At 32.3% G+C, this 19,005-nt stretch overlaps 1 protein-coding gene across 1 annotated transcript; it reads left to right on the forward strand.

The window, feature by feature from the left end:
- Positions 202-10,431, forward strand: LOC109845490. Its single transcript, XM_020414742.1, has 3 exons — positions 202-303; positions 380-439; positions 9,957-10,431. Exons 1-3 carry the CDS (start codon positions 283-285, stop codon positions 10,236-10,238), a joined length of 363 nt encoding a protein of 120 aa, XP_020270331.1. The 5' UTR covers positions 202-282; the 3' UTR covers positions 10,239-10,431.

Raw genomic sequence — 19,005 nt, forward strand, 5'->3', positions numbered from 1 at the left:
CTCGGCCTCAGATCTGGGTGCTCCGCCCAAGGAATCCCTCGTCGGTAAATCAAACCCTAAGGCCCCCCCTTCCCTTCCCTTTCCATTGATTCCTACATATCTTTAGGGTTTCTCATTAAGGTGTTATTGAGGACAGCGTGAGGGTCGCTCAAAGGACGCCGGCCAAGAGCGCCGGCGCGGTCCACAGGCTGACGTGCTCTCGCCACGATCAAGACGGAGAAGGCGGATCCTTCAGGGTTTCTCGAAACCCTAGGAGGCACGAAGTCACCGGGGAGGACCTGGATGCTTATATTCACCGCTCAGGTGACCACAACTCATTGGGTTTATATTGAAATGAATTTATCTTTTAGAAATTGATGGAATCTCTGTGCTTGTGCAGGGTGAATTGGATAAGGGGCGGTATTTTCCTATCACTGCGGTTCAACGATTCGATGCTGCAGTAAGTTCTTTTAACTGTAATTATCTTGTAGAGATTGTGGATAAAAAAAAGGTAAATTTGACAAAACTATTGTGAACTATTGTGAGTTTTGCGGAAAACTGTACTAAAATATTCTTAATAGAGAAACTACCATGATCTTTGAAATCACCAGGAAACCCCCATAATATCATTAAAGGCATAGTTAAAAAGTCTAGAAGACCTATGTTCATCCCCACAACAAAATTTATTTTATTACAAAATTCTAATAAGAGCAAAGTTATCCAATAAGAGCAAAGTTATCTAATAAGAGCAAAGTATACCTCAAATGAAGACTTGAATTTCTCTCTCTTAGCCCTTTTGATTCTACGTATTTTCTTGATGGAGAGAAAAACTGTATTATTATGGATAGAGAGAGAACCAAGTCTTAAATATAATCTCTTTTATCTCCACGTTCCATCAACGTGAGCAGTTATTTGACAATTTTTCTCAACTGACCAATAGAAATTTAGCACTTAATATTATTAAACTTTAATTATCTTTTAAATAAATAAACTAAAAAATAAATATTTTAAAATAAAAAACGTGGGCCACTAAAAATAAAGTCTAACATTCTCCCACTTGGCCCATGTATCATAATTTAACGTAATGGTTTAATAATACAACATAATATGCATAGTATAAGCTAATTCCATCATTATATTGATCAAACCATTAATCATCATTAAGTAGAAAACTAATAAGGATCATAGCGGTTGTACGCAGTTAACTCGACATAGTCCCTTCTATGTATCACGATATTAGTTTTAAACTTAACATGACCTGTAATGAGATTTTATTAAATAATCACTAGACAAGAAAGCACTAGGTCTTTTTAGTAATTAAATATGGACTATGTATCATGATTATTAAGATTTTTTAAGATTGTGATCCAAAGATAAGTACCAAGCCTAACCCTCTATCTCTCAAAAAGTAGCAAGATAACTAAGACTCTGTCATAATGGTCCAACAATAATATCCTTGTCAGAGACATATCCTGTTAATACTCACATAATCATTCATGTATATACTAACAATAAGAAACATGATGCATTAATATATCAAAAACAATATTTAGATGAGCTCAAAGTGTGAAATATATAAAGAACATAAACTTTACATAAAAGATAGTAATGATTTTTAATAATACCCATTCTTTCGATATGTCCATTAAATGTCTTTGGTGGCAACCCTTTGTCAAAGGATCCGCAACCATGAAATTAATGCTAATATGCTCAATTGACACCATTTGTCTCTGAACTTCTTCTTTAACGACAAAGTATTTCAATTCCATATGTTTAGCACCCTTTGAATACTTGTCGTTTTTAGAAAAGAAGACTGATGTAGCATTATCACAATAAATTTTCAGCGGCTTGACAATACTGTCAACAATTTCAAGTTCTGAAATAAAATTCCGTAGCCATATAATCCATGAACAGTGGCTTCAAAGCATGCCACAAACTCATCCTCCATAGTCGATGCAGCAATGACAGACTACTTCGCACTTTTTTATAAGATCGCTCCTCCAGCTAGAAGGAACAAATAACCAAATGTGGATTTTTTTGTATCCAAACATCGAGCAAAATCTGAATCTGAATATCCAACCACCTCAAGGTGATCAGATCTCTTACAAGTGAGCATATGATCCTTTGTTCCTTGTAAGTATCTTAATACCTTCTTTGCAGCTTTCCAATGATCCAATCCTGGATTACTTTGATATCTACCCAGCATTCTGACAACGAAACTAATATCTGGCCTTGTACAAACTTGAGCATACATCAGCTCCTAACGATAGATGCATAAGGAATTTGTTCTATTTGTTTGTGTTCCAATTCATTCTTTGGACATTGCATAAGGCTTAATTTATCTCCTTTCTGAATTGGAATAGATACAGAACATTTTTTTCATCTTGAACCTCTCTAGAACTTTATTAATATATGATTTCTGAGACAACCCTAACAATCCTTATGATCTGTCACAGAATATTTCAATTCCAATCACATAGGATGTCTCACCCATATCTTTCATTTCGAAGTTCTTAGAGAGAAATTTTTTAATCTCGTGTAGCAAGCCAAGATCATTAGTAGTAAGCAAGACATCATCAACATACAGAATAAGAAATATAAACTTGCTCCTACTGATCTTTAGATATATACATCGATCAATAGTGTTTTCTTTAAGGGTCTGTTTGGTTGGTTTCCTAAAAATCAAGAAAAGGAAAAGAGTACATGGAAATCAATAAAATATTATTTTCATCCATTTCCATCCCTATCACAATATCCAATAAAATATTATTTTCATCCCACAACTCATCTCATATCATCTCCTAAAAATAAACCAAACACAAGAAATAGGCCACATCATCCAACTCATCTCATCTTCATCACATCTCATCTTTAAAAATCACTCACATCATCCAATAATATGGTGACAACTCATCTCATCTCATCTCATTACCATTTTATTTCTATCAATTTCCTTCAAAAAACTAGAAAATCGATTTCCTTAAGTGTGGGTCACATCATCCAATAATATAATGATAACTCATCTCATATCATCTATTTTTTTATTTTTATGATTGAACTACTAAACACAAGAAAAGAACCTATTACAGGAAATATATTTCTTATAATTTATTTTCTTATTTTTTTAGTCAATCAAACAACCTCAAAACAAATTTTCTTAAAAAATCACTCATATCATCCAATAATAATGTGACAACTCATCTCCCAATCTTTGATTTCTTTCTTTTTTTAGCCAACCAAACAATCTCAAAATAATTTTTCTTAGAAATAAATTTTCTATTCTTTGATTTTCCTCTTTTTTAGGCAAACAAACAGCCCCTAAATCCAAAAGATGTGATAGTATCATTAAACTTAAGATATCATTGTCGGGAAGCTTGTTTGAGTTCGTATATTGACCTCTTAAGTTTACACACCATGTGTTCCTTTCCTTCAACTAAAAAACCCTCGGGTTAGTCCATGTAACATTCTTCATCTAAATTTCCATTTAGAAAAATAGTTTTCACATCCATTTGATGTAGCTCTAAGTCATAATGAGCCACCATAGACATAATAATTCTAAATAAATTATTTTTCAAAATAGGAGAAAAAGTTTCTTTGTAGTCAACGCTGTCCTTCTGAGTAAAACCTTTGACAACGAGTCTAGCCTTGTATAGTTCGATATTGCCATTTGAGTTGTGTTTGGTCTTAAAGATCCATTTACACCCAACTCTTTTATAACCTTCACGCAACTCTACAAGATCCCAAACGTCATTATGCTCCATTGATTTTCATTCATCTTTCATAACATCAAACCATTTATTAGAATTATAACTTTTCATGGCATGTGAAAATAAAACAAGATCTTTATTAATTCTAAGGTCAAATTCTGACTCTTGTAGATAAACCACATAATCATCAGAAATAGCAGATTTTTTCTGTCTTTGAGACATTCTTAATGCTACTTCTTCATGTGGTATATCCATTGTAGGTTCATTGGTAACAACTTCTTCATGGAGTGTTTGATCATTTATTTATTCTTGTAAGTCGTTAAATTGTTCAACAACTGTAGGAACAACAACTTGAGAAGAAGTTATAAGTAAAGAAACGTGCACTCTAACTTCTTGGATTTCCACTTTACGTGGTTCCATACCCCTACTAATAACACCATTTTCAACGAACTTGGCATTTTCATTTTCAACAATTCTTGTACTATGGTCAGGACAATAAAATCTATACCATTTAGATTTTTCTGTATAACCAATGAAGAAACCAATGGTTGTTCTTGAGTCCAGTTTCTTTTCATGTGGATTATAAATTCATATTTCCGCAGGACAATCCCAAACATGAAGGTGTCTTAAACTGGGTTTTTTTCCCGTCCACAGTTTAAAAGGAGTCTTTGAAACTACCTTACTAGGAATATTGTTTAATAAATACATTACGGTTTTTAAAGCATACATCCACAATGACAAGGGTAAAAAAAAATAACTCAACATATTCCTAACCATGTCCATTAGTGTACGATTACGCTTTTCTGCAACACCATTTTATTGCGGTTTACCTGGCATCACGTACTGAGCGCATATGCCACGCTTTTCAAGGAATTTAGCAAATGGATCAGGGCATTGTCCAGTTTCGTCATACTTTCCATAATATTCACCATCTCTATCAGATCTAACAATTTTCACCTTTTTATCTAATTGTCTTTCAATCTCATTAATAAACACCTCTAGAGTATCTACTGATTGAGATTATTCATGCAATAAGATATATCCATAACTTGAAAAATCATTAATAAAGGTGATAAAATATTTTTCTTTACTAAAGAATGGAACATCAAAAGGTCCGCATATATCAGTGTGTATAATTTTAAGGAGCTGTGTGCTTCTTGTAGCTGTTTTTTTAATTGTGTGGTTTGTATGTTTTCCTTTAATACAATCCACACAAATACAAAGATTGGTAAAATCCAAATTAAGAAGGATTTCATTCTTTACCAATCTTTGTATTCTTTCTTTGGATATGTGTCCCAAACGTTTATGCCACAAGTAAGCTGAACTTTCATCCGCTAAACCTCGTTTAGTTCCAACATTATGATGCAAGGTTAACAGAGTTTCAAAAAAAATGTTATCAAGCTTTAATTTGTATAAACAATCAGAAAGAACATCAGAACCAATAAAATGATTATGCTTAAACAAACTGAAACATCCATTCCCAAATTTAAAAGAGTATTCAGTGGTATCAAGTTTAGACAAAGAAACTAAGTTTCGAGAAACAGTAGTAACATAAAGGGTTTGGAAAAGATTTAAATGATGTCTAGTGTCTAAAATCAAGCGATAGGTTCCACTGGCCTCAACTGGAGCATTGACTTGATTTCCCATGAAAATGAACTTTTCATTTGGATTTCCCATGAGTGGTACAACCAGAATCAATCCACCAAGTATTATAAGAAACTTCTGCCAAATTTGATACGAAACATACAAAAGTAATAGGCTTACCTTTCTTTTCGAACCATGTCTTACGTTTCAGGCAATCTTTCTAATAGTGTCCAGGCTTTTTGTAGAAATGACACTTATCATTCTTGTGTTCCTTCTTGTGGATTTGTGGATTTGGACATGTGACACATTAACTTTCAGTGGTCCTTTCTTGTCCTTTTTATTCTTCTTTCCTGGTTTCTTTCTAGCTCCTTGACGACCCATGAGATTAATTGAGTGAATTCCTTATTTCTTAAGTCTTGCTTTCTCTTAAATGAACATACTTTGTAATTCAGTCACATTCCACTTATTTTTTATAGTGTTGTAGTTTATTTGGAATGGACTATACTTAGAAGGCAAGGAGTTTATGATAAATTGCACAAGGAAATTTTCACTCACTTCTATTCCCGTAGATCTCAATCTTGCTGTTGCGTTTGTCATTTCAGTGACATGCTCATGCATGGTACGAGAACCATTGAACTTCATGGTTGTCAACGTACCCATTAATGTCCCTATAAGTGACTTATCAGTAGAGTCAGATTGCGAGAGATCTTCCACAAATTTCATAAATTCCTTTGCATTATCAGTTTTAGGAATCATGGACTTAATGTTGTTTGCTATTGTCATCCGCATAAATATTAAGCTCAGTCTATTTGATTTTTCCCAAGCCTTATGGAAGAAACTTTCTTTAGCACTACTAGAATCAGTAATAACAGCGGGCTTATCATTCAGGAGTGCCGAATCAAGATCTAGAACACCTAGGTAAAACTGAACTTATTCACACCATTCATAGAAATTAAGCCCATTGAACTTTATAATAGACGAAGCTTGCGAATGAAGAAAAACAGGTGCTGCAAAATACATAGAATGCTGACATATTAATGCTTTGAGTTATAAACTTAAACACATAATACATATTCAAATAACATTCAAATAAACAATAAGCGTACATCGAAATTCTCCTTTGGGTGATCCATCAATGTTCAACAATAAACATAATTGATGCTTAGTTTTATTTCATATAATTGGCAATTATATACACTCCAATTAGACATGTTTGCTATCTTTGGATATTCTAAACATATCTAATCAGGTATATTAATTAACCACGATTATGTTCATAGATTATAAAATTAACCAATCATCCTTTGGACGATTTTTAAATATCTTATAATCAATAAACCTCAACTTATCCATGACAATATATATACATACGATGTCATTTCATTAGTAGCATCACATAATCATGAGTAATTAAAAAATATATATATATATATGATAGACATAGAACTTCAAGGTACGATCACTTTGGTGACTAACAAACCATTCATGAGTGAATTGAATTTTAAATTGCAGAATACAATCTAGATAATAATGTTATAAGAAACAAAGCACTTTGGTGACTAACAATTCATACATAATCAGTGAACTCTCATAAACATCAATACCTGACAATTAAAAATCCAAAAAAAAGAAAACGAACATTAAAATATATTTTTACTGAATTCAAAGAGCACAAGAGCCCCAAGGACCAAGCCCCAACCGAACACCTTTAAATATATATTGTGGCTATAGGGATTTGAACTCCTAACCTCATATCCAACCTCTCAAACTTTACCACTAAGCCAAGTGTCCCAAAGTATTCATTTCACTCAAAATATATATACATATATATATCTCAATGAATAAACAAGTAATCCTTTAGATAAAGAATATGAATGTGAATGTAATTCCAAATTTGTCAGTAACTCTTTACTTTCCCATTCACATTATTATATACTGTAATGGCTCATAATCGTCAACTGTAGCATGAGAGAAATTATGATATTTAAGTAGCAATGACTTATGTATTCAATTGAGTACGAAAAACATCAGCAAAAAAAGTATTCAATACAACTCCTTTCAATAAACAGCAAAAACATTTAATTAGTGAATTCAAAACTCAATCGAATTAACGGTAATGGAACAAATTGACGAGAAACAAGAATCTTGATGGAAAATCATAAGTTCTTTAATCAATGCTCTGATACTACATGTAAACCTAATTCTTAATTTAAGCAAATCAAACTTAATTTTGAATAATCATCATAATACCAAGATCTTAGAACAAGATAATTTTTACTAAGAACAATTAATTAAGAGAGCGTACCTTGATCCATGATTAGAATCTTGATGAGAAATTGACTACAAAAAGAACTGTAATGAAGACTTGAATTTCTCTCTCTTAGCCCTTTTGATTCTACGTATTTCCTTGATGGAGAGAAAAACTGTATCTTATTATGGGTAGAGAGAGAACCAAATCTTTAATAGAATCTCTTTAATCTCCACGTTCCATCAACGTGAGCAGTTAACAATTTCTTTCCAACTGACCAATAGGAATTTAGCACTTAATATTATTAAACTTTAATTATCTTTTAAATAAACTAAAAGATAAATATTTTTAAATAAAAACGTGGGCCACTAAAAATAAAGTTTAACAAAATCTCCATTGGTTTTCCTTTGGTATTGCCCATATTTGCTCTAATGTATAGTAACTCAATAATTGGTTAGAGTCAGTTGCATTAACAAATGGGCAAGTCCGCCTACGTGCTTCCCATATGGTTAGAGATGAATCTAACCATTCTGATTTTTAGCATTCTAGTAAACTATTATTGTATTAACCTGGAGCATTGAAGTGAAAATCAATACTTACAAAGTTTTGTGGATCTTTTTGGAAGTATCCAGGCTTCTCAAGTTCAGCTGTTGCTTCATAACTGTTCCTGTTTTCCAAAAATATATAACACAGATGAGGGGGCAAGTTGAGTTGCGGGTTGATAGTCTAGAAATGGGTTAAGAGTTAATTAGTCCACACATCTAGCATGTTATGGGACTTTTCTAGGGGGCTAAAATACCAGATTAGCATAAAAAGTAACACTCATTTACCAGTTTAGCCTATAAAGTGATGCCAGCGACAGTTTAGCCTAAAAAGTAACAAATACAATGACAAATAGGTGCTTCCGATGCCGGAGATAATTTTTTAAGTAAAAAATTAAGTAATTTTTACATATAGACCCCCCCACTCTGTCATATTTTCAGATTTATCTCCTCAAATTTATAATATGTGAAATAAAACTTCACTCTCTCTTCCCCCTTCCCTCCCACCCCCACCATCTCCTCCCTCATTCCCATCATCTCGTCCATTCTTTTCTCATCTTGATCCTTAACCTCTCCTCTCTCCCACTCTCCTATCTCCCTCCTTTTTCATATCCTCCATATTACTTTCTTCTTTCCCTCTTCCTCCAAATCCATCTCTTCTTAACTTCTTTCACTTCTCTCTTCTTTGTCCTCCTCCTTTCTCTCCTCTCATTCACTCTCTCCTAATGCTTCAAGTAGAATATTTTATGTTGGGTTTGAGAAAGGATGAGGAGGAGGGGAGGTTGGCGATTGGGGGGAAAAGAAAATGAAGGAGATAGTGGAAAGGAGAACTGGAGAAGATAAGAATGAGCATGAGAAAGGACAGAGAAGGAGCGGGAGAGAGGAAGGAAAGTTAAGGGTTGGAGGAGAAGAGAATGGAGGAGATGGTGGGAAAGAGGAAGGAGGAGGAAGGAAGAGATGGTGGGAAGTGAGGGTTCTTTTTACAAATTTTAGAAACTTTTTAGGGGGTTAATCCGAAAAATATGATAGAGTAGGGGGTCTATATGTAAAAATTACTTAAATTTTCATATAAAAATTATCTCCGGCACTGAAAATGCCTATTTGTCATCGTATTTGTCATTTTTAGGCTAAACTATTACCAGTGTCACTTTATAAGTGAAACTGGTAAATGGATGTCACTTTTTAGGCTAATCTGATATTTTAGCCTTTTCTAGAGTGGACTAATTAATTTAAAGGGAGAACAAATTCAACAGTTAGGAGAAAAGTAGAGAAAAGAAGATGACGGCGAAGAAGAAGAATAGACGTAGGAATAGCAGCATGCTTTACTTGGTTACTCTGTCCAATTGAAAGAAACAAATACGATTGAAACACCTTCAAGATTCCCAAAGGTCAGCATGAAATCTCAGATTGCATGTTATGAGTTCTAAAGTAGCCCTTTCATTCAATGATAGGAGTCGTAGGATTGTACACCCTTTATCACTTTGGAGAGGCTTTATTTTGGCTGATCATTTAAAAATCTGAGCTGAAAGTTGTCACTATCCTGCAAAGAAAAATTCAGGAGCAAAAAACAAAGACTGTTAATTGCAAATTTAATCAGACAGATATTTCAGACTATTCTTGGATGATTTACTTGTTAATAATTCAGGAAAGTCGAACGATCATCTTTGCTTGTTAATCTTTCTCATGTGAAGGCTATCTGTCTTGGCTGGAGCTTAACTTGTTCAAGCTTGTTTTTTACATAGCAGTGCCTTCATGCTTTTGTTCTAAGTTTAAGATTGATATATAAAAAGTAAGAAGCACCTTAAAATTCAACAGATGTTTTCCGTACTCGTTAAGGTTTGCTATAGCTTCTAAATTGAAGTTAAAACACATCTGTAACATCTGCATTATACACAGGCAAAGAGGATCGAGAATGGAGTTTATCTAGGTCCCATCGGATGTCTGACCTTTGAAGGAAAACTTTCTTGGAAAAACAGGATGTTGGCTTTCATCTTTGAGTGCGTCCGTATAAAGATTGGACCTTTTGGCCCCTTGCAGATAAATTTAGGAGGTGAGGATAGAGAGCCTAGTACCAAGGATCCATTCTTCATTTGGTTTTATATAGATGAGGAAATTGCTGTGGCTCAAGGCAGAGGTGGAGGTATTGCCTTTTGGTGCAGATGTCGCCGTATCACATAGACTCAGTTGATATCTCATTGTATACAGTCCAAATTCTCATAATTTTTAGTTCTGCACATTCATTTACTGATTTCTGCTTATATTTGTACATGATTGATTATGGTTTGGATTTATACATGAGTGGAATGAGAAACCATTCTGTGTCTTATCTGTTTTGCAATGCACACGTAACATGCTTAAAGCCATTTTCGTCTGAGGAGGTAATAATGTTTTTATATCATTTTCATCTGTTCCTTGTTCTCCAATGATGTTGATGATTTTGAGTAATATTACCATAAGTAAATGAGCTATTTTACACACATGTAACCGCAATCATCGTGTGATATTGTGGCCGGGAGGCGAGCGAAACGGCCATCAGAGGTTGTTATTCTGATTCAAGATGAATTTGCACAAAGTTGAAGATTGCCAAAGTAATTAGAGTCCGCGCAATCGTTTGCTTTCTTTTTTTTCCTGGTGAAATTATCATGCATGTATGCAGGGATTTTGACGTGGACTGCATTCTTGAAAGAGCAGAAGATGGTGTTATTCCTAACTGTGATATGTCGTGTCAATAAAGAGCTTTACATTTAGTAGGCCGAATGCACAGCTGGAGAACACAGTAAGGAGGAAGATGTATAAACTCCATTACTTATCAAACGATCCCCATGAATAAAAAGATTTAAGGACAAATTTTCAAAACCAACCCATTTGGAGTTTTTATTGCAAAAAAAGACCCGTTTTACATTTATTTAGAGAAACCGACCTGGTTTCAACCTCAGCGCTGAAACCAGGTCGGTTTTTGAAAAAAAAGTTTCCGAAACTTCACGGGAGTTGCGCTGAGGCTGAAACCAGGTCGGTTTTTACAAATAAAACTGAAATAGGTCGTTTTTTACAAATAAAAAATCGAAAGGGTTGGTTTTGAAAATTTGTCCAAAGATTTAAAGATATCTGCATGTATAAGGACAAATTTTCAAAACCGACCCCTTTGGATTTTTAATTGCAAAAAACGACCTATTTCAGTTTTATTTATAAAAACCGACCCAGTTGGTTGAAACTGGGTCGGTTTTTGAAATTTTTTCTTCCAAACTTCACGGGAGTTCAACTCCCGTGAAGTTTTGTTATGAGAAAAACTTCACGGGAGTTCAACTCCCGTGAAGTTTCCCAAAAAAATTTAAAAAAACCGACCTGTTTTCAGCTAAATAGGTCGGTTTTTGTAAATATTTTCAAAACCGGTTGTTTTTTGCAATTAAAAACCCAAAAGGGTCGGTTTTGAAAATTTGTCCGCATGTATAAACTCCATTTAGCAGAAGATTTTTTTTTTTCGCTGCAAGGTGATACGAGGCATGAAATTTAAAGATATCTGCATGAAATATCAATACCGCCTTTGGTGAAATTTAAGATTAATGCTATCTGTTGTACTGGGTCAATTATGAGGGTAGAGTGTTGTGATTTGATTAGATTTTTTCCCCCTTCTTGGTGCTATTTGTGATGGGTTTTTTTTTTTGATAAAATATATGTAGTGGAGTTTAATGTTTCCATTGTTATACGATTATCACATACTTTGTGATTTTTTTATTTTTTATCTTTTTATTTTTCTTCTTTTGTTCTATATGTAACGGTGTTGAATGCTTCTATTGTTACACAATTATCTCGGAGATACGTACTAACAACTCCAATTTCGCATGGTGACTTCACGATTCCTACTATTTCCGTATACTGTTGTTGGAAACGGAAATATATGAACATCCTTCTACATAATTGGTTTAGGAATTTGGGACAAAAATTAAACAAAAAAACACTTACAGACATATGTTTTGATTAGATTTTTTATGTATATACCTTCCACTTTCGTTAGAATAATCTTGTAACATCATACTGTTCCGACTCCTAAACTTAAAAATTTTGATAAGTTGAAAAAACATAAGGATTCAAACTGCACCTCACTAAACACATCAACTTTAGTCTAATCATAATTATTATTTGACCTCAAAATTACAAGTATCCCGCAATCTCATCTTTCATTCTTACTCATGCTAAAATGCAAACAACACAACAATGAAAAATACTATTTTATTTCAACTAGTATAGTGCGCTTGCTTCGCACGAGAGTACATCTGTTTTGTTTTATGTTTTTTAAAGTTTATTGTTGGCTGCAAAATAATGAAATGACTTATATAGCAATATGAAATCTGAATAATTATAATTTTATTTAAATGAATAAGTTGTATGATAAAATTGTATATAAAGAACTATATGATTAATCAATATAGTTTGGATAATTGTTATAATCTATTAAAATAATTAAAATATATTAAATAATTTCTTCTCTTTTAAATATAATAATATTACGCATAGCCTAATTATAATACTATTAGTAACTACATTTTAATTTCATAATTAGTTTATTACACTATTAGTAAATAATTTACTAATTGTATAGTTATTAAGTTATAGTGTAATACTATAATTTATTAATTTAAAAAGTACTATTAAAATCATTATACTATTAATAATATTACAATTATAATAAATACAAATTATTTTTCATACTATTATCATGCTTTTAAAAGGCTAATAAGATGAAAGGTAACAGATAATCTCCTATAAGAGGTGAAACCCAAAGGCATAAGACATAAGCCTAATGAATTTTTATTATTTTTAATTTTTCTAGAATTTTTAAATATTATGTGAAGATAAGTTACAAATAAATTTCAAATTTCTACTAAATAATATGATTAAATAATAAATTAATAGTGTGACCAAAGGTTTTAAAAAAGTGACGAAATGCATAATTAATAAGAGGTTACATATAATTAGTAAACGATTAATGACAACTAGACATATTTAAAAATTATCAAACTTAAAAGAGCAAAAATGAAAATAAAAAGTTTTTGACAAGACAATTCTTTTTTATATAGTATAGATTTAATGCGATAAAAAAAAGGAAATCTCATTTTCTTTATTTTTTTCTTCCAACCAAGCCATCGCCTCCCTTCCTCCTCTGTGTGTCTCCCTATGCACCAAAAGGAACTTTCGATTAAATGTCTGCCTAAATGGGATATATAGGATTGCTTTTACTATTGATTAATTAACTTAATAGTGATGTAGCCATTTATGTAAAACAATTAATCATTTTAATAAAATATTTCAATTTTCAGTATTAAAGATCAATTAATCTCTGGCTATAATTTGAGGTAAAATAACAATTATAGTGATTTATAAGAACAGTTTTAATAATACCTATAATTACAGGGTATAATAAGTCAAAAAACACCCTTGTAATATATGTGAAAATAAAAACAACAATTACAAGAAGTCCATATTATGTTAACCGGGCTAGGCCCATAGTAGCAAGGCAGGTCACAAAATCGCATGATAAGTTGCTAATCTCCCTGCTCAAAGCCCGGACGCCAAAACTCTCTATAAACTCCAGCTAATAATCCGCCGTTGACGTCCGCAATCCTTCACAAATTCCCATAGCTAAACTTTAACGAAACCCCCTGAACTTTGGAGAACGCGACCCTTCAGAGCTTCTTTTTAATTTCGCATCGAACACCAGCTCCTAAACTTTCTCACTAAACTCCCCTGAGCTTCCAAATTATACCAGACAACCCTATATTATGACAATTAATCCTTTGGGAAGGCTTATTTTTTGAAGCTTATAAGTAAAGAATTACTTATCATACTCTCTTTAAAAATACCGGTTCGGAAAAATCTTTTCATGATCATTATTATTATTGATTATTTTGAATATTTCATTTAAATTTTAGTCTATCATAACCATAATTATATCATATTCTAATCCAATGTGAACTACTTACAAGTCAATAATTTAAAAAATAATATTAATATAATACATAAGATAGCTCCACTGAATCAGTCTGTTAAGGTAAATAACTAATATGCTCTAATATATGCAGTATTACAAAACAACCCAATAAAGTTTCAAAATTCCACAAAACACCATTAAAAGTTTAAAATTACACAAAACATCCACAGTCCCTGAAGAATTTAAAATTTACAATTAACATCCTTAATATTTTAAAAACTATAAAAACACCCTCAAAAGTTCAAATAATAAAAAAACACCTTGAAATTCAAAAATTTTAAAACTTACAAACAACAAAGATGAATTCAAGAGATTACCATCAGACATTAAAAATTTAAAATTTGTGAAAAATAACCTCAAACATATAAAATTATAAAAATCTCCTTAAAAAAATTAAAAATAACGAAAAATACTAAATTTTAAAAACTCATAACCAATACCTATCAAATCTCAAAATTATCATCAGCCCGCTAAAATTTTAAATTTTGTAACAAACAATCCAAAATTATAATAATTGCATAAAATACCCTCAAAATTCAGAGTTGTGAGAAATATCATGACATTTAAAAACTTACCACCCCACATGAAATATAGAATTACAAGCATCTAACTTAAAATTTAAATTTTTTTAAAGAAAGAAACACTCTCAAAGTTTCAAAATTTACAAAACACGCCCTTAAAAATTCAAAATCACAAAAAAGCGAATAAATATTCAAAACTTAGCAAAAAAAAAAAGAGTAGTTGTTTAATATTTTGTCATTAAGATATATAAATTTAACTTCTAATTTAAGATTTTATTATCCTTTTTCAACATCTAAAAGTAGTCTAATTTTGTCAAAAAAGATAAATGTGAAGAATGATTGATAACGTCTCAATAAAAAAATAAAACAGAAGGAATAAAATGCACTATTTTCTAAATATTTTATAGAATAGTTTTTTTTGAGTAACTTAGGAATCTTTAGAAGATATTTTCATAAACTTTTTTAGTACTTTTATATGCTTATGTCGATGTTTTTATTATATAAAAGTGTACTAGAGTTAGCACTAATATTTAATTTATGAATTTTTTTAAAGTCTATCAAGGATTAAAAACAAACTCCATATTATATTTTGTGTCATTGTAGCCCACTTTTAACCAACTAGTTTGATTGCACGTGCAATGCACGTGGTAAAATTTTTATTATCTATTTAAAATTTATAATTTTATTAAGTGAAAGATTTGTTATTATATTATTGAATGTGAGCAATGGATCAAACATATAGACATTAAACATTTGAACAATGAAATTACATTTATTAATTGATTGAGCGATAGTACAAATGGTTGCATCTATAACATGATCGATCAATCAAATACCGTCATAAGAATATATATAATAGTAATGTTTGATGATGTGGATGTAAAACTAAGCTCATGACATTAGAAGCTTGACTAAGCCTTTGCAATACCTAATGTGTGAGTACATATATGCACACATGAAAATTTCACAATCCCATATAAATTCCAAAACACTCAATGAACTTTGTCCTTCTCTTTAAATATCACCTGTCATCTTTAGCATTCTCCATATTAAACCGTCACACTTTATGCTGAAGATCCACAAGAGAACCACTTGCTACATTTGCCTTTGAACTCTTTTTTGAGTCAACAAACTTTAGTTCTAATCTGTATAAAGCACGGACATACATATATCATCGTCATCCTCACCTTAATAGCCTTATCATCACCACATGTGATAATAGACAATCTCTTATTGGGATGCAAAAATGCAATGTCAAGCTCTTATTGGGTTGCGAAAGTGCAATGTCATTGACACACCTACATGAGCATCAATTTATGCAGACGGAACATGTGAGTGAGTGATATACGGTTGTCTACAAACATCAAAATTACAACTCAGCTCCAATTGTTGCCTGAGCTCTCCATTAGGAATATAAGCATGCGTCTGTATGAGATGTTTAGAGAATGCAACACCTAGGAGAGAGCAGAGCAAAAGTTATCAGTGAGAAAAATCTCGTTTCACTAATTCCCCTCACAACGAAAGAAGGAATACATCTATAAATGGAACATCATTAAATAATAAAAACATTTGAATTAATCAATACCAATAACACCACCATTAAGGCTCCATAAACAACAATTGACATATATTGTTGCATCTTTCATCAAGGCTGTCTAAAATTGGCGCAAGTTATATTGAGGAATAGATTGAGATGAGAAAAATCCAAAAATCCAACAAAACACACATGAATTGGAACTATAATGGCATCATGTTATGAAGTTTTGTTTGGAAAGGTAGAGTTGAAGTAGAAACGTGTAGAGGCACTGAATAATTCTGGACATTCCAGACCTTAAATTTCTTGTGTGCTATCCTTCCTAGTGTACTCAGTACTATGTAAACTAAATTGGAATGGAGTAGGTAAGTAAATAAGATATGTTGCTGTAAGTGCTAGAGAATAGCTTTCTAGCTTGATCACCATGGCTGATACAGCAATCTAAGTGGAAGTACCTTGCTAGATCAAAGAAAGATAAAACTACATTCAATGTGCAAATCATCCAAGTTATATGGAAGAAATCTAAGAACGAAATAAGAGTTGGTCACAATGAGATCTCTTTGATTTTAAATTGCAATTAAAAATTCAAATTGAATGTTTCTAGACTGGGTTTCACGAGATTTTTACCAATAGTTGACACCCTTTTTCGCGGTAAAAGAAATTTTGACAATTTTCTGCAGACCTCGGTTTTTGGTTGCATGTAAAATCTACAGATTTCTTTCTTTTATAGAATATTTACTGAGGCTAGGATGAACATATATTTCTTCATATAACATATCAAAAAAAAAATTTGTATTATCTTGTCAATATTTATTTCTCCTTGCAAGAGGAGTAACAGACTGCATGCAAAGGAACATAGTTTCTACACTCTAGTTATCACTTCTGTTTTGAGATAGAAACAAGCATGCCATAACTCACCCTATATAACGTAAACAATAAGGATGAAGTTTACAGATAAATGCTTTTGAAAAAAATTGTTTTTCTGCTGCAGATCCTCAGAACTAATGCAGGAGGAACTAAAGAGATCGTAGATCACAGAGTAACTGGCCTTCTACATCCTGTAGGCCACGAAGGAACTCAGGTGCTTGCACAACACATTCAATATCTTCTAAGCAACAAGTCTGTAAGGAAAAAGATGGTAGCAAACGGGAGAAGAAAAGTGCAGGAATAAGTACTTGAAGAATCAGACCTATGAGAGCCTTGTCTTTTTCATGTGCATAGAGCCTAAAGCTTGATGCAATTCTTTCGATGTTATATTAACCGATGGGATTTCTATTGGTTGATGCATAGGGTTTTTACAAATTTTATCGGCAAAAGAGGGTTAGAATTGTACTCTCTGCATTAACTGTTGTATTGATATCTCCCTGTGAACTAAGATTAGTTTCCCAGATAAGGTAATAGGAATCATATTGCCATTTAGAGTTTTAAAAGATGGAAAATCTGGTCGTATTAAGATTAGAGTTCTAAAAGATGGAAAACCTGGTCATATTAAGTGATACTTTATATGATTTTCAGACTGGAATTTGATTTAGTAATTCTAACCGTATTACAGTTTTTATACTACTTTGGTGTAGGTATTATAAGATTCAAGTATCTTCCAAACGTAAAAAGATATGACCTCAGGTTGTGTAATTCATGAGAAAGGAGTTCCTATATTGTGTTTTAATAATATCAAAGTAGCACTCAAAGTGTATAGTAATTAATAGTATATTGTGCTCTCTAAAAGAAATGTTTGATGTCGTTGATGGAAATCCAAGCTCATGCATTGGGTATGGATGGATTGCCACTTGTCATCCAACCTGCAATTGCACTTGCTGATGGAGAAACAACATGCTAAAATGGCTGAATGGACGAAATTCACAAATTAAGAATCAAAGATTTTTAAACCTTAGAGAGTATATGAAAAAGCAAGATATATTTCACAATTGTGGTACTCCTCACTTACGCTATTAGTACGTAGAGGAAGAAATGGCCCAGACTTAGGAATTGGCCCTACAATGGGACCATTGGTTGATGGCGGCGGCCTTGCTCCGTTAGTAGGAGCACATGTGTGATTCGTAGGTGTTTTAATGTCAGGTTTGGGTCGAGGGTTCTGTCAAAGCTGGTGCTGCCAATTAAGACTAAAAGCAATACACATATAATAAGCATAGTAATTAATTAGCTAATACAAGTTCATGAAATAAGTAAGTAAATAGATAAAAAGGGGTCAGGTATTTTAGCCTTGCCTGGATAAACCAATTGCATCTCCTCTCTCCAAAACTGCACATTTCAAATGAGAGAACAAAACTGATGATTTAATACTTTCATTTCAACTAAAAGGAAAATGCAAGGAGAAGAAAAATAAAATCTCATAAAAGGTTTACACATTATATCACGAAACTCTAACTGAATGTGTGTCACATTAGTCTTATGAATGTCATTGCCATCGATTCCTCTTTTTTATAGTAGTTTTTCCGAATCCAATGAGACCACAGAACAAACTTCAGTAAGATTAAGAAATTGGAAAAGCCGAAAAGCAACTAAAGATAAGCATTTTACATTTTTACTCTAATTGTTGGAACTGAATGGCCTACAACAAATGGACTTTGGTAAGATTAAGATATGGGAAAAGCACCTAGAGATAATCACTTTATACTCAATGATGAAACTGAATGGCCTGTATGTTTACTGAATTGTGAGTCAAGAAAACATTCTTGAATTCACATCAATAGCATTATTTATTAATGTATGTTCTGAAGAGTACTGGATGCTGGCTGTTCAATAATTTTTGGAACCATTCATTACAAATGAAGCTTCCAATTATTTAAACAGTTGGTATATGCTCAATATTATTATGACCAAGAAAATCAATTTGAACATATTTCCAAAACGATAGTATTGTTGATAGTATATGCACATTAACAA

The sequence above is a fragment of the Asparagus officinalis genome, chromosome 6 (genome assembly GCF_001876935.1).
Source record: "Asparagus officinalis chromosome 6, Aspof.V1, whole genome shotgun sequence".
Lineage (NCBI taxonomy): Eukaryota > Viridiplantae > Streptophyta > Magnoliopsida > Asparagales > Asparagaceae > Asparagus > Asparagus officinalis.

What these genes read in the sequence shown, in the direction of transcription:
- LOC109845490 (XM_020414742.1), top strand. Translation starts at nt 283, where the DNA reads ATGCTTATATTCACCGCTCAG. An exon ending in TGCTTATATTCACCGCTCAG is followed by an intron (nt 304 to 379) that starts GTGACCACAACT and finishes GTGCTTGTGCAG; the next exon opens with GGTGAATTGGATAAGGGGCG. An exon ending in TTCAACGATTCGATGCTGCA is followed by an intron (nt 440 to 9,956) that starts GTAAGTTCTTTT and finishes CATTATACACAG; the next exon opens with GCAAAGAGGATCGAGAATGG.